At 38.0% G+C, this 25753-nt stretch overlaps 1 protein-coding gene across 2 annotated transcripts; it reads left to right on the forward strand.

Moving 5' to 3' along the window:
- Positions 1–245: 245 nt before the first annotated feature.
- Positions 246–23923, forward strand: LOC125246092 (tripartite motif-containing protein 16-like). 2 transcript variants are annotated; one of them, XR_007179722.1, is made up of 7 exons: positions 246–900; positions 10755–10850; positions 10936–11169; positions 11613–11772; positions 11926–11973; positions 14587–14711; positions 23074–23211. XR_007179722.1 is itself a non-coding variant. In XM_048156946.1 (6 exons), exons 1-6 carry the CDS (start codon positions 325–327, stop codon positions 23610–23612), a joined length of 1653 nt encoding a protein of 550 aa, XP_048012903.1. In that variant the 5' UTR covers positions 246–324; the 3' UTR covers positions 23613–23923. The 2 variants fall into 2 exon arrangements, 1 of the variants encoding a protein (XP_048012903.1); XM_048156946.1 differs by lacking the exon at positions 14587–14711 and having other exon boundaries at positions 23074–23923.
- The last annotated feature ends 1830 nt before the right edge of the window (positions 23924–25753 follow it).

Genomic DNA, 25753 nt, shown 5'->3' on the forward strand with positions numbered 1-25753 from the left:
CGCTGGACAGTGACATTATTTTCTTCTAGAGCAGCTGAAAATAACCTTGTTGCATAATTTTTCTGTCATCCATCTAAGACTGCTTTGAAAGAATCTGTATTGTAAAAAGGTGTCTTGACTTGATTTGTCTAAATTAAAACTTTCATAGAGAATGAAGGAACTGTTCTGAGTGTCTGTTTGAGGCTGACATCTAGTGGATGTTTTATTATCTGTGACCTTTAGACTTGCAGAGAAAGAAGCAGGAAACAGGAATCACATGACTTCAGTGAAACTGAAGTGTAGTTGAGCTGTTGTGTGTTTGTGTCTCTGTATTCATGCAGTAAAATGGCAGAAGCCAGAATTTCAGTGGATCAGAATGAGTTCATGTGTCCAGTGTGTCTGGATCTCCTGAAGGATCCAGTGGCCATTCCCTGTGGACACAGCTACTGTAAGATCTGTATTACAGGCTGCTGGGATCAGGAGGATCAGATGAGAGTCTACAGCTGCCCTCAGTGCAGACAGACCTTCAGTCCAAGACCTGCTTTAGCTAAAAACACCATTCTGTCTGAAATGGTGGAGAAACTGAAGATGATTAAACTTCCTGCTGACTGTTACGCTGGAGCTGGAGATGTGCAGTGTGACGTCTGTACTGGAAGAAAACACAAAGCCGTCAAGTCCTGTCTGGTGTGTCTGAACTCTTACTGTCAGAATCACCTTGAACAACATGAGAGTTTGTTTAAAGGAAAGAGACACAATCTGACTGAAGCCACTGGACGACTGCAGGAGATGATCTGCCCGAAACACGACAAGATCCTTGAGGTTTTCTGCTGCACTGATCAGAAGTGTATATGTGTGCTGTGTATGGATGAACATAAAAACCACGACACTGTATCAGCTGCAGCACAGAGGACAGAGAAACAGGTATGAACTTAAAGAGTCCCATTATGTTCATTTACAAGCATAACAGGACCCCTTTAAACCAGTAGTTCACTTTTTTTTTCATTTTTTTGAAATGCATTACACTTTGTGAAGTGGGCGAGGGAAGTTTATATGGACAGACTCTCACTCCCTCAATTTTGACAGAGGTTGCGAGTCCACTTCATATGAACACTTAAGGCAGCTCCATATACCACAATGCAACACGATTGTGACGTCACTGCAAAGGTTTTAGGCTTGTTCGACTTGATGCAGCGCCGCAAAGACCGATCGGCGGCTGACTTGAAGCAGTGCATGCCGGTAAGAAATGTTGTCCGACTTGAGACAGCGCTGACATCATGTGACTGTGACGTGTGGCTTTAAAGTACCGCGAGAGCGATTCGAGATCAGCCGCCTGAGGCAGCCAGCGCAGTTTCTCAAGAGGAGCTGCACGAGCTGTGATGACGACACAGCTGTTTCACGATTGGCCGGATTCACCGCATGACAACGATCACGTGTGTTTCGTGTTTATTTTCACGCCTTCAGTTCCACGAATGCTTACAAATCTGTATTTTTATAACAGTTAAAGCTCTTTTCATGAAGTCACGATGTTATTGTGTCATGTTTATCAAAATAAAACTGATAAGAAACGTAGACCCCACAACATTGGTATTTAAATAATATATGCTTATATTGAACTTTATTCTTGTAAAAACAGATACTTGATAAGGATAAGTGTAAGCCTCTTCAGTCCCACTCATGCTCATACACGCACTTTCAAAACAGTAGCCTACATATTTCATGTCGTTTTCATCTTTTTTTTTTTTTACATTATTGTTATTTGATTCATTTGTTTATAAAGGTTTTGTGTATAGGTTTATTTTGGACTTTCATACAAACTTTTACAGTATTAAGCATAAGTTTACAGCAAACGCCACATGATCAGCCATGACTGACGTAAATGCAGCAAACTACGGGAACCACAGCGTGTCCGACTTCACGTCTCCGTTTTCAGCTCCTCCCCGCCTGCACGCGGCTAATCTCGCCGATCGGTTACATCCAGCCGCAGCCGATGTCGAACACACCTTTTGCCAGTAGTGGGCACTCGTGCAATGTAAGCAATGACGTACATCTGAGTCAAGGAGACAAGTTAGCGAGGGAAAGGCATAAAAAAACGAACTGGAACGCAGCCTAAAGGCGTTTCTCAAAACCAAGTTCGCTAACTTCGGACTCGCATCCTTGGTAGTTAGGACTTGGCAAGTTCGACTCAGGAGAACGGACTCCCGTGGACGGGAGAACACAAGTCCAGTGATTCTCCAAATGGAACAGCAGCATACTCGATAACGTCACTCAGCTCGCTCTGGCTTCTCCGGTTATCTCTGTATGTATATTTTAGCCAACAATAAAATGAAATTTGTTATAAAACACCACTCTGCCTCTTTTCGTTTTATTTAAAACAAACAAACAAAAACATTAATAGCCTCAGGCAACGAGTGATTAATTATCTGCAATTGTCTGCTTATATTTATAACAAAACGAAATATTAAACAACCCTGCCTCTTTTCGTTTACATTTCAAAAATATTAAATGTAATACTATTTGTGCATACTATGATTATCTTCACTGTAATGAAATGAAATGGGCTATAACATAAAACACAACCCTGTCTCTTTTTGTTAAATGTCAGTTTTAATGTTAATAGCCATTATAAATGAAAAGTATAAACACATGCAATAAGAAATAAAGCAAACAATTCTGTCAAGCGTACAAAATCAGCGCTTTAGTATGATACAAAAGTTAAATAGCCATATATAAAGTTATGAAACGTCAAGTTGCCCTCAGCCAAAACGGAGCCAGCGGCAAACGTCAGAAGGATTAGCCGAGGTAGGCTGCTCTCGGCTGGGTACGTGAGCGCTGAGCGTCCGGTGATCGCCTGGATCTCATAAATCCGCCAACCGTTCCGTATAATACGGAATCGTCCCGTATTTAAGGCATCAAAAAAGCGTTCCGTATGAAAGGCATACGGAACGCAGTTTGTCCCGTATTCTCAGGCATGCGTTTTAATTTGAGAATTAATCAAATTTGACAACATAGTCGTTTGCGGAAGGCTTTAAGACCAAGCAGACTTCTCTGTCGGCTTCACAGCGAGTGGGTCTCGCGGTAACGGCAAATCCCTTTCACTGTTCGCGGTTTGATTTCAGCATTCAGCCACGCAAGAAAACATGCAATCTCTCTGAGGGAAGACGTGATCAGAAAGGGAAGTCGTCTTTCACTATTGCTAATGTTGTTAAATAGAGGAAAAAAAACATGTTACGTTCATTTAAGTAGCCTAACTTGGACCTCATTATTGAAACACAAAATAATAAAGTCTCAAGCACCAAAACCAGCCCATAATTCTCTACTTCTCTTTAATTGAAAAATATTCATTTTTATTTATTCATACATGGTTGCAACAACATTTAGTTCAAACTTTTAAGTACCATTGTTTAAAAAAATGCTTCATTGGCTGAAATTTTAAAGATGTTCAGTTATTCTACTTTCAAATTTTATCCCAGCTAACACACGACGTAACAGTTACGTAATGTATTCGTACTTTTTGGTAATTTAATGACTTACTAACTGACAACGTAACTGCGACGTCGCATGCCAGTAATTTCATTACCTTCAGATTACCATCTCACAACGTCGTCAGTACGATCTCCTAACGTTATAAGATTACCAAGGACGTTCCAGATACGTACTCTATTCGTAATATAATGGTCATTCCATGACTTACTAGTAACGTAACTACAACGTTGTATGCCCGTAATATTATTACCATCAAATTACCATATCACAACGTCATCAGTACGTTCTCCTAACGTTATAAGATTACCAAGGACGTTCCAGATACGTACTCTGTTCGTAATATAATGGTCATTCCATGACTTACTAGTAACGTAACTACAACGTTGTATGCCCGGAATATTATTACCATCAAATTACCATATCACAACGTCGTCAGTACGTTCTCCTAACGTTATAAGATTACCAAGGACGTTCCAGATACGTACTCTATTCGTAATATAATGGTCATTCCATGACTTACTAGTAACGTAACTACAACGTTGTATGCCCGTAATATTATTACCATCAAATTACCATATCACAACGTCATCAGTACGTTCTCCTAACGTTATAAGAAAACCAAGGACGTTGCAGATACGTACTCTATTGGTAATATAATGGTCATTCCATGACTTACTGGCAACGTAACAGCAACGTCATGTGCTGGTAATTTCATTACCACCATCAGTTACACCTTCTTTATATGTTATTATTAACAGAATTTGCCATTTAAAATGTGTAATTAAACGTCAGACACAAGACTGAAATGTCCCTTAAGTCAGAATATGGATGACTGCTTTTTATATAGTGACGTGACATACAGCGCGCGCCTCCACAAATGGAGTGCGCGCGCGCCCACAGTATGTTGACAAGTGAGTGAAGTTAATTTTTCTGAGAGAAGAATTTATTTTTCCGAGGTGACAACGAATAAATGGCTTTTATAAAAATGTATAAAGTTAACTTTGGAAAGACACAAAACCTTTTTTTATTGTTATGTTTACGTTAGTGCTGGTGGCCGTTAGAGTTGCCATGGCAACCGGGAAAACATTCAAGCTGCTGGAGAGGACAGTGTCAACGTTTCTCCGTGTTTCTCGTCAGTTTTATAGCAATAAAGTTCAACAACTGCGTCAGATTGGTTAAGTAACATTACCCACAGTCTACTAAGTACTTTTGTTAATATTTTTACCTCTGTGATTATATGGTATCTTTCCTTGATCGTCTGAAATATATGTTAGCAAAATGTTATGCTAGCATAGCATATGTTTTTAATAATACTGAGTGCAAAACGTCTTGAATGCGTTTATTTTATGTTTCGCTGTAGGCTATATGTTTTTATTTATAGTTTGAGTGTATTTTATTATTTTTATTTAGAGTTTTGATCATGTTCTGTGTGTTTTTCACAATAAATGAATTTAATTCATTTTGAGGTCTGCATTCATCATTCACAGCTGTTGGAATAGCCTTTAAATTAGTTTGGGCAAATGAGGACATAAATTAGGTTAAACTACTGCATGTCCGCCCATAGAAAAACAAATAAATATAAAAATTACCAACTGATTACCAGCACACAACTATTGATACACAACGTTGCCACGACGTCGCAGTTACTAACTGGCAACGTCACAAAGTTACGTTGTGGCAACGTATCCGGGAATTTCACTTTTCCGGTTGCCACAACGTAACTAGTTACGTCGCCACGACGAAAGTTTGGTCACCAAATTACGTTGCAGTTACGTAACAGTCACGTATTTTGGTTAGCTGGGATGCCATCTATGTAGGCCTATCTTGCTGACATTTTGTTGTTGTTGTTGTTGTTTAAGGTTTATGATTTTGAATAGAGGTTGATGTTTAATATCTGTTGGTGTAGCTATATATATATATATATATATATATATATATATATATATATATATATATATATATATATATATATAAAATGGGTCAAATTCAACAGTTTGGACATGGAGCCACATTATATGGGACTGAAACATATAGGGTCTAGAAAAGTTTATTAAGAATGAGAATATAGACTGATATTGAGATATCTTTAATACTTTTAGAATTACAGGCACACAAACTTTGGAAAAATACTATTTATGGCACTCAGACAGGAATGTCCAATTGTGTTGATAGAAAAAAATGAGATACATTTATAGTTTCAACATTATTTGTTCTTCAGAAAATGTGTACCAATTTTCACTATTGGAGGTGCACTGAGATCCCTTTCTCTAGAAATTAATCATATTGGGACTTAAAAATTAAGAAAAGAAACGTTTTTTAAGAATTATAATCTAAAAGGATATCTGTAATATGAGTTACAGAAATGCAAACTTTGGGCGAAAAACACAAGAAGTGCTTTTTGCCATTTTTGAACTGTTGGCATATAATGCAACAAAGATTACTAACGTCAAGCTTTATCAATAAACCACAAATTTGAGCTTTAAACCAGCACATTCTCGCCTGAAAAATTCTTAAAACTACACTACATGACATAATAACAGTAAATGTTTAAATTATGCGGGTTTTCTCCTTTAATATTGACGCTTGCTGGTTACTGCGAGATGCATTCTGGGATACCTGGCTGTCTCAAGTCTGCACAAGGGTGTTTCTCAATATGCGTTCTTCAGCGATCTTGCGTCCTTGTGTTCTTGCTCTACGTCATCATCAACCGTCGAAGTTCGTTCCATTACTCAAGAACGCAAGAACAGAGGACGCATGAAAGTACCCGGATGTGTTCTTGATATCGAGGATGCATCGAATGCAAACTTGAGAGAATCGAACCGTTAAAAATCCTAGAAGACGCTACGGCGGTCGACGTACGGAAGCCTGTAAACTTTAAAGTTCTCGTGAGATTCCAGCTAACAAGCTCGCAAATACGTGACGGATCGTGAAAGTAAATCGTTTGTTTTGCTTAATTTTAATAAAGTGATAAACTGAAGAAAGCCTGCAGTATTTTTACAATGACAAAGCATAGGTAACACAATGCTACTCATTTTCATAAATACACGCGGTAAAATAAAAACATACAATTATATTAAAACATATAACATTTAATATGTTATGACATTTGTTTGTGATGTTATGTTGTATTTATTGTGCATGAGCCACTTATAAGATGCTGAGACGGTCAGTTGAGCAGCAAGATCGCAGCACATCTCAATTCTCAAATGATGCGTTCTGTGTCCTCGCGTCCTTCCGAGTTCGTTCTTTCAAGGTCGCCTGGCCGGACTCCACGAGAACGCATGTCCGTTCTCTGCGTTCTTGGAATTGAGAAACAGCCCAAGTCACCTCTCGATGCATCCTCGATAAAAGGGGCAGATCAAGAACACATCCGGGGATTTGAACTGAACTTGGCTAGATGCGAACTTTGAATTGGAACAGTACTTGGACAGCGACTGATGAGGTTTCACAAGAACCCAAGTACAGACAAGTACGCATACTGAGAAACGGCTGATGTCTTCAGAAGCCATAAATAATATGGTGGCATGTTTAGTCACGTGACATGCATGAGTCAGTGAAGTATGATGATGTCACCATATTTGATTTCAAAACAGTTCTAGAAATAGAAGAATATCTTTGAAAAATGAATATCTTCATTTGTGCTCTGCAATAGAAAATCATGCAAGTTTGGAAAGACATGAGGATGGGTAAACAATGAAAGAATTTACATTTCTGGGTGAATTATCCCTATAAAACTAGACTTTGACGAAATAATGCTGACACTCATGAATGAACCTTATCATGAAAGATCTTTAACCCCTCAATCTCAGCACTTCACTGATACTGGATTCATATCTGTTTACTTGATGATTTATCAATCAATCAATCAATCAATCAACATTTATTTATACAGCCCTTAACAACACTCAAGGTGAACCAAAGTGCTTTCCAATAAAAACAAAACAATGTAAACAAAAATTAAAAACCAACAACAAGAAAATACTTAAAATACACAAAAATGCCACAACAACTGCTAGATATTAAAATCCAGTCTAAATAAATAAGTTTTGATCTTAGCTTTAAAAAGGCCCAGGGGCCCGTTTCAGAAAGGAGGTTAAGTGAAAACTATGTATGTTAACCCTGAAATGAGGGAAACTCTGGGTTTTCTGTCTCAGAATGGGAGGAATGTCAAACCCGAGAAAGCAGGTTAAGTCAAGCCTGTTTCTGAAAGAGAGGTAACTTCTACTCAGAGTCAGTTACCATGGTAATTTACTCTGTGAACCTAACCTGGTCGGGAGCAGGTTTTCTTCAGTAAACCCAGAGTTTCCTTCGGTCTCCACCCCCTTTTTAAAGTGCAAGTAATGTTTAAATAGTTAACTCATTCATTCACACTGCAAAAATGAGTATTTTTCATCCTATTTCAAGTACAAATATCTAAAAATTCTTAAATCAAGATGGATTTTCTATATAAGAAAATGATATAAGATATTTAGTCTTGTTTCCTAGGGGATCTAAATTAAGTGCATTTATTTTTAAGTGCATTACAGTGTGGTAATAAAAATAATCGTAATGCAAACGGAAAGTGTCGGAGTGTCTACCCAGGTGAAAAAAAGTGCAGTAAAATACACTTTATTTTAGTACACATACACTTCCATAATGTACTTAAAGTGATCTATTTTTGTGTACTTATTTTGAACTTAATATACTAAAAGCTTTTATTTAGTACTTCTTAAAATAATCTTAAGAACATCTAAGTGTACTCAACTGTGCTATTTTGACACCATGAATTTGAACTAAACTGTGCTTTTAACATACTATCTCTGTATTAAAAAATGTATTTAGTTACCAGTTGTAGTACACTTGAACCAATCAAACACTTTTAAAATAGACTTATGATGTATTTCAAATACAAGATTAATAATGAACATATACAAAATGTATTTATAATATATTGCCTACAACGTTACAAATACATTTTGTATGTATTTATCATATATTATTCTTATATTTTAAATAATTCATAAGTGTATTTCCTATGTCCGATGAGTACATTTAAAGGTGCCTTAGAACCTCTTCAAGATGTGAAGTTGTGAAGTTTCAGCTCAAAATACCCCATAGATTTTTTTTAATTCATTTTTTTAACTGCCTATTTTGGGGCATCATTAACTATGCACCGATATATAGGTTGCGGCCCCTTTAATTCTCTTTATTGAATGGGCCCCAGGTCAGTGATAGTGCGCATATCAGCGGGAAGCTTATTCCAGAGTCTGGGGCCAGCAACAGAAAAAGGCCGGTCATCCCAGTGTTTGTACTGTGACCTTGGGACTTCCAGCAAAAGCTGATTTGTTGACCTAAGAGCCCTGGGGCCTGTTTCAATAAGGAGGTTCAACCAACTCTGAGTTAAAACATGAACTCTGAGTTGACTTACCCTGAAATGGGAAACTCTGAGTTTTCAGTTTCAGAACAGCTGAATTGAGTTAGTTCAATCCACTCTGAGTAGGTTGACTCTGAGTTAAGCGCGTGCACCACGACTATGAAAAGCCATCATCAATGGAGCTCCGATATTACAATTCACCATGGCAACAGCACGTGACAAAATGACGTCCGCATACTTCTGAGTCAATGCAAGTTTAATTCTTATCACTGTTATAATATCAAAGGTGAAAACTGCCAGAACAGTAAGTTATTAAACACTGGCAGAACAGTAAGCTACAGCCATATCACCCTGTAGCGCAAGACTGGTTGCCCACTGAAGCTAAGCAGGGCTGAGCCTGGTTAGTACCTGGATGGGAGATCTCCTGGGAAAACTAGGTTGCTGCTGGAAGAGGTGTTAGTGAGACAAGCATGGGGTGCTCACTCTGTGGTCTGTGTGGGTCCTAACACCTGGGGTGTTAGTGATGGGGACACTATACTGTCAAAAAGCACCGTCCTTCGGATGAGATGTTAAACCGAGGTCCTGACTCTCTGTGGTCATTAAAAATCCCAGGCCCCTGGGAATTTGCCAGTTGGACTCTGTCCATCATGGCCTCCTAATCATCCCCATATACTGATTGGCTTCATCACTCTGTCTCCTCTCCACCAATAAGCTGGTGTGTGGTGGGCGTTCTGGCACAATATGGCTGCCATCGCATCATCCAGGTGGATGCTGCACATTGCTGGTGGTTGAGGAGATTTTCCCTTCAATATGTAAAGCGCTTTGAGTGTCCAGAAAAGCGCTATATAAATGTAAGGAATTATTATTAAGGAATTATTATTGAACTAATGTTCATTTTCATGGTATCCCACATGCAAAAAAATGAAGAAATAAAATAATAATTTAAGTGCTAAGACTAAATATCTTATATCATTTTCTTTTACAAAATCCATCTTGATTTAAGAATTTTTAGATATTTGTATTTGAAATATGACAAAAAATACTCAGTAAGAAAAGCTTTTTTGCAGCATGAACGAATGAACGAACTATTTAAACATTACTTGCACTTTAAAAAAGCGGAGGAGATCAAAGGAAACTCTGGGTTTACCAAAGAAAACCTGCTCCTGACCAGGTTAGGTTCACAGAGTAAGTTACCATGGTAACTGACTCTGAGTAGAAGTTACCTCTCTTTCAGAAACAGGCTTGACTTACCCTGCTTTCTCGGGTTTGACAAACCTCCCATTAGTGTTGTCAAAAGTACCGACTTCGGTACCTATTGGTACTGAAATTTTAAAAATGTGATGCTTTGAGCGGATTCATAAATATCTCTGATTGGCCATTGTGTTGACGCGCTCATCGGATATGCCTGTGATTGGCTACAATGATCAACGCATGGGAGCATTTGAAAGCACACGGAAGTGTTTGAATTTGAAAGTGTTTTGAAAGTGGGAGCGCAAGCGATTGAAAGCAGGTGTCTAACAGTGGACCGATCCGCGATAGACACCTGCTTTCAAACGCTCCCGTGTGTATCTGTGTAAGCGCTTAGTGAAGAGATTAATTGATGACTATTTACAACGTTTTTACAGCGTTGATCATTGAAGCCAATCACAGACATGTCCGATGAGCCGTGAAAACAACGGCCAATCAGAGATGTTTACGAATCCACTCAACAGCGCTCAAAGCATCAAATTTTTTACATTTCAGTACCGACTAGGTACCGAAGTCGGTACTTTTGACAACACTACCTCCCATTCTGAAACGGAAAACCCAGAGTTTCCCTCATTTCAGGGATAACATACTCAGAGTTTTCACTTAACCTCCTTTCTGAAACGGGCCGATGGTTGGCTGATGCAGAGCCAGATTTATGTGATGTTTCTCCTGTCATTGGTTTGTCCTTTAGCACCAGCTGAAGGAGACACAGAGGTCGTTCCAGCAGAGGATCCAGCAGAGAGAGGAAGATCTTCAGCAGCTGAGAGAGGCTGTGGAGTCTCATAAGGTGAGTCTGGAGAAGAAGAGAAGTTTGACAAGTCTCAGTCAGACTCACTGAAGCCACTGTGTGATTGTGATGTGTGTCCTAACAGCGCTCTGCACAGACAGCAGTGGAGGACAGTGAGAGGATCTTCACTGAGCTCATCCGCTCCATTGAGAGAAGCCGCTCTGAGGCCACACAGCGGATCAGAGATCAGGAAAAGACTGCAGTGAGTCGAGCTGAAGGACGACTGGAGCGACTGGAGCAGGAGATCAATGATCTGAGGAGGAGAGACGCTGAGCTGGAGCAGCTTTCACACACACAGGATCACATCCATTTCCTGCAGGTAACAGAGATCTAGAAGAACAGGATCATAGTGGACTTGAGCAAGAGACTCACAGAGAAACATTTCATGAAAGCAGAATGAGCCATTGACTGAAGTGTTGATCTGTGTGTTCGGTTATTATATAATCATCAGTCAGACTCTCATCTGATCTTCTTCTTCTGAAAGAGACACACTTACAAATGCAGTTCAGCTCTGGAAATCTCTTAGGAAACATTTTTCCTGAAAGATATATTGAGATTACAGACATCAACAGCTCAAAACTTCACTAATATTTAAACAATTTTACAACAATGTGAAATCCATTAACTTGATAGTAACCTACCTTTTATAATAATTTTTCGTAACACATTAATGAATTTGACAGTCAAATTCAGGAAGTGAGGCTGTATATTAGTGATGCTTCAGTGTATTTAAACCACAAATTCAATTTCTGTTTTCTGTAGAGTTTCCAGTCTCTCTCAGCTCCTCCTGAATCTACAGACGTAAATGACGATCCCTTCAGTTCTCTCTTCTCTTTTGCTGTTGTGAGAGAATCTGTCCATCAGCTGAGAGACAAACTGGAGGATTTCTGCAAAGAGGAGCTGAAGAAGATCTCTGACAGAGGTAAAGTCCTGGAGATTCATCTGCTCTCAGAAATGATCCTCCATCATCTCATATCATGTAGAAGATCATATTAGAAATGTCTTAGGAATGGATGCAGGGATCATTTTCTCTTGACATGATAATCACACTCTTCATGTCTGTTGATTTCCACAGTCACTTTCACCAACATTGTTCCCAGAACCAGGAACGACTTCCTACAATGTAAGTCACTGAGAAAACAAGCAGAGAAACTCACTGAGTGTGTTCATGTTCTTCCTGTAGAAGGAGAAAGAAAACATGACAGAAACTGATTATGTAAAAATGATGCTGTTGATATATCGAACATTAACTGCATTTATTTGATAAAAAAAACAGTAATATTGTGAAATATCCCTATGATTTTAAAGAACTATTTTCTATTTGAATATATTTTAAAATGTAAAATAAAAATGTGGAATGTGTGGAGGTGTTTTTTTATCTGGGATTTTTGATGAACGGAAAGATTAAAATATCATGAAAAATAGAAATGCAAGTTATTTTGAACTGGGGATTCCATGTATTCGTCAAAAACAGGATATCTTCTAAAACTAATGATTATTTTTTTGATTATTTTTCACTAAAAGCCAATTAAAAACAGCACTAGTTATGAGTCAAAAAAATTTAACTGATCTTTACAAAAAGGAAACCAAAAATAAATTATATTAAAGGGCTCAAAAATATATACTTGGCTATCAAAAACAAAAACAAAAATGAGACTAAACAAAACAGAGCCGTACAAATACAAGATTATTAACAAACCAAAAAAAGAGAATTTAACGAGAGTAACAGATTAAACTGAATAAATCCAAAACACACAATGACAACATAGAACAGACAAAAAAAAAGCAGATCAAATATAACAAACCCAAAAAACAAAAATAATAAAGAAACAAAATAAAGCAAAACAGCAGCGTTAAGACAAGGCAATGCAGCAATAGACCCCACCCAATTTGCAGGCCTAAAATACATTAAACAATTACATTAAAATAACATACCTTCAGAACGACCATAGGGACATAAGTGGGTTTACATATCAACAAGCAGGACTTCCGGTTAGATATCTGGCAAACCAATTCCTTAAAGTTCACTGAACAGAAAAATAATGCATCACACATACACCCAATAAACTCATCAGCATTCTGTGCACGCACCTGAAAAATGCACTTTACATACCTAGCAGGAGAGCAGCAGCCCCTCACAGCACACTGTGTTGTACATTCAAGCGATTTCTTTTCAAACAAGAACTCTATGGCAGTAACGCAGGCGAGCTAACCCTCTTAAGCAGTAATAAAAGTAACCACGAACAGACACCAGCTGCACAGAAAAGTCAGTAAACAAACTATACGAATGCCAAACCATAGCCATGCCAAGCAAATACCTACCTCGAATAGAGCGGCGGACCGGAAACCCAGTTGCAACAATGACGCGATGATGATGCGATATCACACTAGCCTGTGGAAGCTCTTTATATATACACACACTGCTCAATTAATAATCCTCACAGGGCGGAGATATCTATGAACGGTATTTCACCACCAGTGTTGGGCAGTAATGCGTTACTAGTAACGCAGTTACTTTTGACAGTAACTAATACTGTAACGCATTACTTTTTAAATAAATTATCTCCGTTACTTTTTTAAGTGTAGCCTACAGCCTAACCTGTTTACAGCAGCGACGCATTGGTGGATGCCAACCACTGTAAACACAAAGACACACTGTGGGCGTGTTTCCGTTTATTCAAGTATGTGCGGCAGTCATGGCGAGTCAAGGTGAGAGCAAGACGAGTTTCTCAAAGTGGAAATATGCTCATTATTTCACTTTAGTTGAGCATAAAGACAAAAACCTTTTAGTCAAATCAATGTAAGCTGTGACTTTCTGGTTCGAAGGTCCTATCTACTGCGATAAACAGCAACTCCAATCAGTCGAAGCACCTCCAGAAATGTTATTCATTTAAGCCATTAGTTGACTAATCACATTTATAATAATTTAATTTCTTAAATACTGGAGAGAATAAACCATAATAATGATCGTAATATAGGCTATAGCGCACACATAAAAGCTTGCCATAAAGAACCGGCAAAATTAATGATTATGAATGTGACCAAAACAGCAAGGAGACATTTTAATTGTTTATTAATAAAGTAATTGTAATGTTCGTCCTTCTGTTATTCAAGAAGTCACGCATGAACATTTGTGCTGCTAGCTTCTGTGAGCTGCAAGCTATATTTTTATTTTTATATACTTCTAGTGATGGCCGATTTCGAAACACATGCTTCATGAATCATTTGTTTCGAATCAGTGATTCGGAGCGTGTATCAAACTGCCAAAGTCACGTGATTTTAGTAAACGAGGCTTCATTACATCATCACTGTTTCGAAATATTTCAAAACAGTTCGAAATTTCAGTGGTTCACCGGTAGAGGGCAATGATAAAGTTAACCCATGAATCATGCAGATTCACTGAGAATCATTGAACAAGTATCTATGGGTTTTACCTGATCTCTGATCAGTTTTATAAATTTGTAGATGTTTTAATTAGACATTAGAATAATTAAAATGAATAATGGTAGTTATTAATCTCTTATTTGCCTGTTTAGCTTGAGCTATGGAACAGAGAAACAAGCCTTGAAAATTGATAAAAGAACACAGTCACTCTATATGTAATCTTATTAGAGATTAGTTAATTGCATTTGATAGATTTTACTTTCAATAAAACATTTGCAATAGATTTGTAAAAGTTTTTTTTACTGCATGTTTAGCTTGAGTTTTGTTGCATTTACACTGTTCTGACCACTAGGGGTCACCATGGAGTCGGGTGTCAGATTGTTTCGAAGCCTCGAATCATCACGGCACATTTGATTCAACTGCTTCAGTGTTTCACGAAGCCTCGCTCTGCCCATCACTATATACTTCCACAACATGGTATGTTCAACAACTTCCTGTCTACTTGTTCGTCTATCTACAACATAAGCATCACACAGAAGGAAAGGCTATACTGCCACCTTGTGGTTACTCAATAGAATGGAAAGGGGATGTAATGATAGGCTAAGTTATAAAACAAAGGTTAATGAAACAGCTCTTTTTTTTTTTACATAACATTTAACTTTTGCTTGTAATAAAGCCTTACGAACATGCAAAAGGTCAACATGTTGCACAATACAAGTACCTCATAAAGAAATAACAATAACAAGGCACTCTACTCTAAACAACAATGTAAAGCATTATACTTTTTCAATAAGTCTCTCAGGTGGTTTTCTAGGTCTGGTAGACCTTCTGATTGGTTCAGTCATTTGAGAGGCTGTGGTATTAGGCTCAGCTTGGTGTACATTTGGTGTATCATTTTGTTTTTTTAGATTCAGTTTCACCATGTTTGTCAGTGTCCTCATGAGTCTTTAACAGACTCCTCCTGTTTCTCCTAACTTTATGTCCATCCTCTGTTTCCACAACGTAAGATCTAGGTCCGACTTCACTGAGCACGGTCGCTTTTCTGTCCCAGCAATTAGGTCCATCAATTCTCACAGTGTCCTTTTCACAAAGAGGTTCCAGACTTTTTGTAGCTCTGTCATAGGCCATTTTTTGTCTGATTTTGAGTCTCTTTTTGTTGTTAATCCAGTTGTTATTGTCTCGGTCTGTGCGTTTCACCACACTTCTTACAGTCAAACTGTGTTTGATCATCGTCTCTCTTTTTGTCTTTTTGTTTGAACTTGAACTGTGATTTCATTTTCACTATATTCATGAACTCGCTTTCTTGGTCATATGGCGCCGCTTGAAAAGTAAGAGCATGTTGCTTTGCCAGCTCATTAGCTTGACATATTTTTATTGCACTTGCCAGTGTGAGATCCGCTTCCCTCAACAGCTTTTCTCTTAGCTTCTTTTCATTTGTCCCATATACAATCTGATCCCTTATCATTGAGTTTTTTAGATCACCAAAGTTGCAGGACTGAGCTTTGAGATCGGTGAGATAATTATCAAACGACTCACCAGGCTGTTGGAGACGAGAACGAAATACATATCTCTCGTAAGTTTCATTTTTCTTCGAAAGACAGTGTTCATCAAACTTCTTTAGGACCTCGTCAAACTTGTCTTTATTGTCGGGTTCATTATATACAGCAGCAGCCATATCACCCTGTAGCCCAAGACTGGTTGCCCACTGAAGCTAAGCAGGGCTGAGCCTGGTTAGTACCTGGATGGGAGACCTCCTGGGAAAACTAGGTTGCTGCTGGAAGAGGTGTTAGTGAGGCCAGCAGGGAGTGCTCACCCTGTGGTCTGTGTGGGTCCTAATGCCCCAGTATAGTGATGGGGACACTATACTGTCAAAAGCACCGTCCTTCGGATGAGACGTTAAACCGAGGTCCTGACTCTCTGTGGTCATTAAAAATCCCAGGATGTCCTTCGAAAAGAGTAGGGGTGTAACCCCGACATCCTGGCCAAATTTGCCCATTGGCCTCTGTCCATCATGGCTTCCTAATCATCCCCATACACTGATTGGCTTCATCACTTTGTCTCCTCTCCACCAATAAGCTGGTGTGTGGTGGGCGTTCTGGTGCAATATGGCTGCCGTCGCATCATCCAGGTGCAAAAGGGCTATTTTTCATTCTTCCACCCGACGATCAACTCCAACCGCGGCAATGTAGAGCTGAAATTGTTGCTTGAAGGTTCGCCAGTTCGTGTCCACATTCCCCGTCATTTTCAGCGGAGTTGGTGGTTTTACTGCGTCCATCTTGCATCAGTTCTTTTCCTGACCCCAGTCCTGGTACCATGTAATGTTCGGGCTTCTGTTATTCAAGTCACACATGAACATTTGTGCTGCCAGCTTCTGTGAGCTGCAAGCTATATTTTTATTTTTATATAGTTCTACATCATGGTATGTCCAACAACTTCCTGTCTACTTGTTCGTCTATCTACAACATAAGCATCACACAGAAGGAAAGGCTATACTGCCACCTTGTGGTTACTCAATAGAATGCCTATCATTACAGTAATGTTTTCTGAATCAGTGTCGGCTGCGAAGATGAAGTTGACATTACTGACTCTCATCATCTCCGCATACTGGACGCGCTTAGAGAAAAAATGCACATTTCATTTGGATTAGGCTATACATAATCAAAGTAGCCTATTTCTTTTTGTTTTTAGATATTTCAAGCTTTCTATAGATATATTTCTCATGTATGTGAGGCAAGCAGCCGCTGAGTTTCCGTTCATTTAGCCTATAAGTCGCGCTCCAGTTCACGCGCCAGTGATCGCGCCCGCGCCTGCCATGATTATATTGTCTGCTATATTTGCTTCTTATTTATTAAATCCAGGCAATTGGTTGATGAAACATTGATTAAAATTAAGATACATTTTTTACAAAATGAAATTCACTTTAAAGAAAGGCTTTGTATAAAACAAAACTTAATGAAGTGTTTAAAATCATGTCTGACCCACACCATGCCTCTCGATATATTGCGCATCTTATGCATCTTACTCATGCTGTTCACTTTTCATAATCAAGTAAATGAATTTAAAACATAACATAGGACTATTTAAACATAACTATGAAACTACATTTTCTTTAATGGCTACCAACACGTATTGTACAGTACAGAGAAATTTCATAAGCAAGAGCGGATCATGAGTCACGAGTCGGATCAAGAAAAATTTATTCTTAGACTTATATTTAATATTGGGGGCATTCAAGTTATTTGAATTTTTTTTTTTTTAAAGTAATGCAATAGTTACTTTCCCTGGTAATTAGTTACTTTTCTAATGATGTAACTCAGTTACTAACTCCGTTACTATTTGTGAGAAGTAACTAGTAACTATAACTAATTACTTTTTTAAAGTAACGTGCCCAACACTATTCACCACACTAGTAACTAGGAAAGCCTAGTAACTAGCCTTGGATATGCTAGCAATGTGCTAATTTACATTGCTATGCTAGCAGTGTGTGTACCTTTAAATACAAATGAGCTCATGCTGCCCACCCCCAAGTTCGCGATTCCGATACACTGAGGCATAAACAATACAGAAGCAGCTCACACAGCAAATATAACTCTCAAAATGGATCATTACAAACTGTTTGTGATGCAGCATATCAGATCACGTAGGTATGGCATGTATTTTGTGGATGTTTGCTAACATTAGATTCTGAATGATATTGATAGTGTGCTGCACGGCTAACATGGCTAAAGCTACACACTGTTGGAGACACTCAATAAGAATGAAGATGCATTTATGAATTACACAGACTGCAAGCATTTTTGGGTTTAAAAGTGAAAATGATGACATGGCTCTGGTCTCCGTAAATACAGTAAGAAACACTCCAGGACCAGTGTTAGTGGGACACCGATGTTGCTTGCGAAAACAAAATGGCGGCGCCGTGTGTGTAAACATGCAGATTAAGGAGCGGTAATATTATAAGATCCTCTTCCTATGTCACGAGTGAAGTGAAATCTGAAGGGCTCATTTTTTCATATACTTGCAGAGAAAGGCTTCTTCATCCTTTTCATCTTCATTTATATAATGCCTTTTACAATACAGATTGTTTCAACGCAGCTTCACAATGATAACAGGAAAATTAATGGACAGAGATTGTTTTGGCTTCACAGAAGTTATTATCGAGCTAAAATAAGTTTTTGATTGAATCACTTCTGTTGTAAAAATCGTTAATTATTAACTTAGGAGCTGCTTAAATGACACCTCTTTAACTAAAAACAGAAGATTTTTAATGCGTTCTTGCTGGTAATTTTATGTGTTTAGTCTATAGGGGTCCATGTACCTTCGTATAATTTGTTTTTTCGTTTTTGTCTTCTAAACGGAAAAACGAAGAAAGCGGGTTTTTTTTCATATTTTTATTTTCGTTTTAATCACACTTTGTTCTAATCCACCAAAAGGAAAAACAATAAAACCAAAATGGATAAACGGCTTGAATATTCGATTTCTACATGGGCCGGAATAAAACGCCCCTTTCCGCTGATTGGTCAACGAAATATCAAGCCGCGCCATCAGTTCTCAGCTCCAGAATCAGCTCCGCGCAACAGTAGACTATATATCCAATACATTTGTACGGATTATTACAGAGTTTATTGCAACTACATTTAATCTAGTTCTCATCAAACAGCAAGACTAATAAATAGCTCGACACAACCCGTGCTGGGGTAGAGCCTAGACAGAGTTTTCTTCTGAAAAGTATGAAAAAAACGACTCGAGATTTGTTTATTTATGCTCATGAGGAGGGTCGAATATGTGATAAATGAATGCTTTCTTCGTTTTTCCGTTTAGAAGACAAAAACTAATTATACGAAGGTACATGGACCTATAGGTTTGTGCGTTTGAATATGAATGTGTGCAGATGCTTAGTCTTTTTTACAAAGTGACATTACCAAATTACTTGTCTGGCCCACATAATACAGAATTGTCAGTCTCTTCCATGGATCCATGCGAACTGGAATCATTTTAATAACGTTTTATCTATACATAGGGAAAGGGAAGGAGGCCTTCGCAGGGGATAGTTTAGTTGACACTTCAGGGCTATAAAAACTATGATGCTTAAACTTACTGATTTACTGATTTACAACTTAAAGGATTAGTCCACTTTTAAATAAACTTTTCCTGATAATTTACTCACCCCCATGTCATCCAAGATGTCCATGTCTTTCTTTCTTCAGTCGAAAAGAAATTAAAGTTTTTGATGAAAACATTCCATGATTTTTCTCCTTATAGTAGACTTCAATGGGCACCAAACAGTTTGACAGTTTGGCACCAAACAGATTTTGGTTTCACTGCAGCTTCAAATTGTTCAACACGAGGGCAGTATTACACTTAGCAGTGTCTACACTGCTGGAATTCTAATAGAGAAGAAGAAGAGAGCTAGTTCAAGATGAGCATTTATGGCTAAAACTTTAATTTTTTTCAGAAAATGAGCAATGGTTTCTCTAGATAAGACCCTTATTTCTCATCTGGGATCGTGTAGAACAATCTGAAGCTGCAGTGAAACTAATTATGACCTTCAACCGAAAAGTTTATTTAAAAGTGGACTAATCCTTTAACACTCTGAGGTCTGAGGTATTGCTGGCGATACCACCTCGTTTTTTTTCTTACCAGCGTGAAAGAGACTCAAAATACTCCGTCAATGTTGCACATACAATTAAGAGTTATACACCATTTTAATCTGTGGAATATCTTCTTTTATTTGTGTACACTCAGAGTAACAACAAAATGTTGTGCTTTTTGCAAAATAAAGAAAACTAACATGATGCGTGATCTCTCGTCTCCCTCTGAACGAACTCCAATCTGATAGTTCTCAGAAAATTAACTGTAACTTAGTGAATACTAATCACAAAAAAATTAGACTTATGTCTAAAAAAAACGTGGAAATGTCAGGTTTTAAATCGTGTAAGTCAAATCGAAAACAAACCTTCTGTGTTTATGTAATCTGTATGAAAAGAGAGCCATGTCAGAAGTCCGTGATTCAGCTCATTATCCGCTAATGTGGCCACGCCCACGGATGAGCACTATTCAGACACAAATTCAGTCAATACATGCATACATCATCTCAATCGTGTATTTATTGTCTTCAAAAGTGTTTTGAATAGCCATAGTTAGTGATCTCTGGCCTCTGTTAGTTCGGTTAGTTCCTGGATTGCCTATTCTTTTTTAGCAGGCATTTGTGGACTAAAGGTGCACAGAGCGCCCTCTGGCTGCAAGTATGAATTGAAAACATAGTATCCAGCGCTCATAGTGATGACAATAAATATTGAATAAATATTACTCCTCTGTATAGAAAATTGACAAACATATGAGAATCCATCAATATTTCTCTAAATGTGCATGCTTTTAAGCTAAAAGCCTATATGAAATGCCATAGAGGTAACAACTGTTCAGACACTTTGCATCACAGAAATACATCATATTTTAAAGTATATAATAGAATACCATTATTTTAAATTGTAATAATATTTCACAGTATTGCTGTTTTTTTCTGTATGTTTGATATACACCATGATGAGCTTGAGACATGATCACAGAGGGTTTTTTCACAGCCTACCTGACTGAAAGGCCTCATTATTTATGCAGCTCATTAGAGCTCTTTATGTGATTCTTTTGTCTTCTCAGGTGTAAATGACCCATTATTCATGATGATTCACGCCTCCACGCATACTGTGTTTCTTGACAAAAATTGTCTTAGAAAATTTAAATCTCTCTATTGTTTTATATGAAGGAGTAGGAAGGATAATTTTTACATAATTTTGAAGCAAAAACGCTAGTCTACAACCCCCAATACCCAGAAGTCTTGTGAACACATATATAATATTTTTTTGTCTTATTTCAGTGACTTAAGTTTTTTGTTTTTTCAATAACCACGCATAAACGTTATTCCTTCAAAAACACAAACATGTACATACATGTTCCTCACATATTGTTGTAGCCTAGTTTGTGCTGAATACAGTGTAATGACACTTTTGCCATTAATATGTTTATGAACTGAAAAAAGCACAAATGTCAGGGCATGTCAAAACTTCTCCAGGCCCCAAATCAGCCTCAGACTTCAGAGGGTTAAGCTTTTTATTCTTCTTCTTCTGAGACTAAAATTTCTAAATGCTACTCCTCCTAGAGCGCAGGTGTCTAAGCGCAGGTCCTTCACTTCATCTGGATACGGCCTGGATCTGGCAGACTACGGCAAACCTCCGAATAAACAGAGAGAGACTAATATTAGCGTAGACACCATTCTTCTTATGATGTAGCGAGTACATCAGGTGTTATGGGAAGTGTTCCCGGCTGACCTAATGTATGCAGCCTAACAATTTACATGATTTGAGTTATAGAAGTAGATAATGTGTATATGCCAGGTTTAAGAGATGTGTTTTTAGTCTAGATTTAAACTGACAGAGTGTGTCTGCTTCCCAAACAGTGATAGAAAGACTGTTCCAAAGCCTGCAATTGATTTCGATATTCTAGGTATTATCAACTGTTCAGAATTCTGAGATCGCAATAGATGTGAAGAACTATTATGTGTTGAGAGCTCGCTCAGGTAACAGTTACTGAGTTATCTTTTTTCACGTTTTCTGGTTTGGAAGATTCACCGGGACCCGATTATAGCACTTAAACATATGAAGTCTGATTTTCATGATATGACCCCTTTAAAACATGCTAGCAATGTGATGGGATGTACTAGCAAACACACATCCTAGCAACCACCCAGAATGCCCTAGCAACCGCATAGTAACACCTTAGGAACCACTCAGAGTATCCTAGCATCCACATAACAACAACCTAGCATTCACCTGAGTACCCTAGCAACCACTTAGCAACACTTAGCAACCACCCAGAATGCCCTAGCAACCGCATAGTAACACCTTAGGAACCATTCAGAGTATCCTAGCAACCACATAACAACAACCTAGCATTCACCTGAGTACCCTAGCAACCACTTAGCAACCACCCAGAATGCCCTAGCAACTGCATAGTAACACTTTAGGAACCACTCAGCGTATCCTAGCAACCACATAACAACAACCTAGCATTCACCTGAGTACCCTAGCAACCACTTAGCAACAATTAGCAACCACCCAGAATGCCTTAGCAACCGCATAGCAACACCTTAGGAACCACTCAGAGTATCCTAGCAACCACATAACAACAACCTAGCATTCATCCGAGTACCCTAGCAACCATCCAGAATATCCTAGCAACCGAATAGCAACACCCTAGAAACTACACAGAGTACCTTAGAAACTGCATAGCAACACCCTAGCAACCACACAGAATGCTCTAGCAACCACATAGCAACACCATAGCAACCACTCAGAGTACCCTAGCAACCGCACAGCAGCACCTTAGCAACCATTCAGAATATCCTAGCAACTACACCGAGTACCTTAGAAACTGCATAGCAATGCCCTAGCAACCACCCAGAATGCTCTAGCAACCGCATAGTAACACTAAGTAACACTAAGTACCTTAGCAACTGCATAGCAAAACCTTAGCAACCACTATAAGTACCCTATCTATCTATCTATCTATCTATCTATCTGGCTTTTAAAACTACAAAACTTAAACTATTTAAAACTGAAAACCTTCAAACTTCAAGCTTTTAAAACTACTTCAAGCTTTCTGGCTAGGTGTTTTTAAGCCAACTTAAAGTTACAAAAAAAAAGTCTACAAACTTTTTTTATCTAGTTACAGTATCTACATATTAAGTTGTAGAAACAACTTAATATGTAGATACTTGCTGAATTAAAGTATCAGTTTCTTTTAAAAGAGAATCAAACTGACCCCAAACATTTGTTTTTCTCTCCATCAGATTCCCATCAGCTCAATCTGGATCTGAACACAGTGAATAAACACCTCCGTCTGTCTGAAGGGAACAGAGAGATTACTAACACTGACACAGTCCAGCTGTATCCTGATCATCCAGACAGATTTGATAATGTGTCTCAGGTGTTGTGTAGAGAGAGTGTGTGTGGACGCTGTTACTGGGAGATTGAGTGGAGTGGACTTGTTGGTATGTATGTATCAGTGTCATATAAGAGCATCAGCAGGAAGGGATCGGGTAAAGAGTGTTGGTTTGGATCTAATGATCAGTCCTGGAGTTTGATCTGCTCTTCCTCCAGTTACTCATTCAGACACAATGACATAGAGACTGAACTCCCAGTAAAGTCCATCATCAGGAGAATAGGAGTGTATGTGGATCACAGGGCAGGAACTCTGTCCTTCTACAGCATCTCTGGAGACACAATGAGCCTCATCCACACAGTCCAGACCACATTCACTCAACCGCTCTATCCTGGGTTTAGGGTTGGTAATCTGTTTAGTTTTAGATCATCAATGAAACTGTGTTGATGAATCAGAACAGACTGTAGAGAGATTCTACCCATAATGCTTTGAGCTCATGATGAATCAGTAACAGTGAGATGTTACAGAGTCTCTTATTTTCTCTTCATTACATTAATACTACAGCTGAACTTCTGTCAGTGAAATAACATGTCAAAATAAATGTAACGCTTTAGATTACAGCCTGTAAAGTACTGCGTCAGTAAAATGAATTTAAAACCTAATTTCAGTAATTATTGTGGACCTATAGAGTATGTATGTGTAGGTATAAGGGAACAATATGTAAAGTTTGGGGAATAAAGGGGTGAAAATTAACATTATTTATACTGTATTTTAGAATGAGTATTTTAAGGGGTACATATTCATTACAACAATCTTGCATTTGGGAGCAGTTTAGTTGTTTCATGTAGTTTTAGGGTAAGAACAATAAATAATACACACACACACTATGTACTTGTGCACTATGCACTCATCCATGTAGTGCGTGAATTATATAAGGTTATTTTGTCATTTAACAATGGAGTCCGATCCTAATTACATAATTAAAGCTGCGACAGTCGAGTGCATGAAGTGTCCAACATTCCACACTTCGTTTTTTCCGTTAATTTAGTGCATCATCCGGGTATTTAAAGTGCACTTTTTCTTTTTTGAATTTTCTGTGTGAACGCACTACTTGCACTATTTATACTAAAAAAAAAATTATAGAATAGTGCACAAGTATGCGAATTGGGACGCACCTACAGTCTGATATCACTGACTGAAACCTTTGAAAAACAACTTGATTCAAAACACTTATTCAATTTAAAACATTTTTTTAAATATAAACTTTTCATTTAAAATACTATTAAAAAAACAATTTAATACATTGATAAATAAAATGTCAGTAAAAAAAATAAACCCAGATCATCTGATCATACTGTAAACTCTTGATCAATGAAATATATTATGAAAGAAGGAAAACTGTAAGATGATCTCAGAAATCAGCCCAGATTAAAGGGATAGTTCACCCGAAAATGAAAATTCTGTCATTATTTACTCACCCTCAAGTTGTTCCAAACTTGTATAAATGTCTTTGTTCTGCTGAACACAAAGGAAGATATTTGGAAGAATGTTTGTAACCAGGCAGATCTCGCCCCCCATTGACTACCATAGTAGGAAGAAAAATACTGTGTCAATGATCAGTGGGTGGCGAGATCTGCTAACAGTGTTTTGTTCAGCGGTTCATGATGGCTGTCCTGGGGCCGTATTCACAAAACATCTTAAGCCAGCGTCGTTTTTTTGTCACTGTGGGTACCGTTGCGGTCTGCAGCGGGAAATGTATTTCTGCTCTTGACCGCTAAGTGGTGCTATAACCATAGCCTTTCACACGTTATGGAGCGTGTGTATCACAGCTCGTTTCCACTAATAGCAGTCAACTGCGCCATGTGGAGATTAAAAAAATACTATCAATAAGATTTTTAAAAATCACACGCACACCGAGTGTAAATGTAAGCATGTGCTGTTTAGAATGAAACAGCAAACAGTAAACCTAGAGTAAATGTCAAAATTGTGTTTACATTTTCATGGACTGTGCTTTAATGCAGTACTAATACCCCGTATTTCTCTTAAAAAATATTTCTTAATGGGCCTATTGTTATTTTCCTCTTGTAATACAACTTAAAAACAGAAATATGAATTATATAGGCTACACAAAAAACACATTTGTGATAGCGTAGTTTCACCTAGGCTGCATGAATAAGTAGGATTTGCATGCGTGATTCAACAGCAGTGAAAATAGGCCAGTGGATTATGCTACGACACATGGAGCAAGAGATCTGTGTTCAAGACGCTCCTCGGAGTAGCCTTTTCAAGCCAACATATTTAGTTTTAAAATAAATTTATTGATACGAAAACAATCTGTATTATTAATTTTGTCATTTTTATTGTTTATTTTTTAATTGATAATGATAACAACATTGAAAATATTTGCTCTTAACCGATGTTAGGTGACAGTCTTTGTTTTACTGTTCTTGATGCTTAAAGGATTAATCCACTTTTAAATAAACTTTTCCTGATAAATTTACTCACCCCCATGTCATCCAAGATGTTCATGTCTTTCTTTCGTCAGTCGAAAAGAAATGAAGGTTTTCGAGGAAAACATTCCAGGATTA

This window comes from Megalobrama amblycephala, linkage group LG14, assembly GCF_018812025.1.
Source record: "Megalobrama amblycephala isolate DHTTF-2021 linkage group LG14, ASM1881202v1, whole genome shotgun sequence".
NCBI classification, from domain to species: domain Eukaryota; kingdom Metazoa; phylum Chordata; class Actinopteri; order Cypriniformes; family Xenocyprididae; genus Megalobrama; species Megalobrama amblycephala.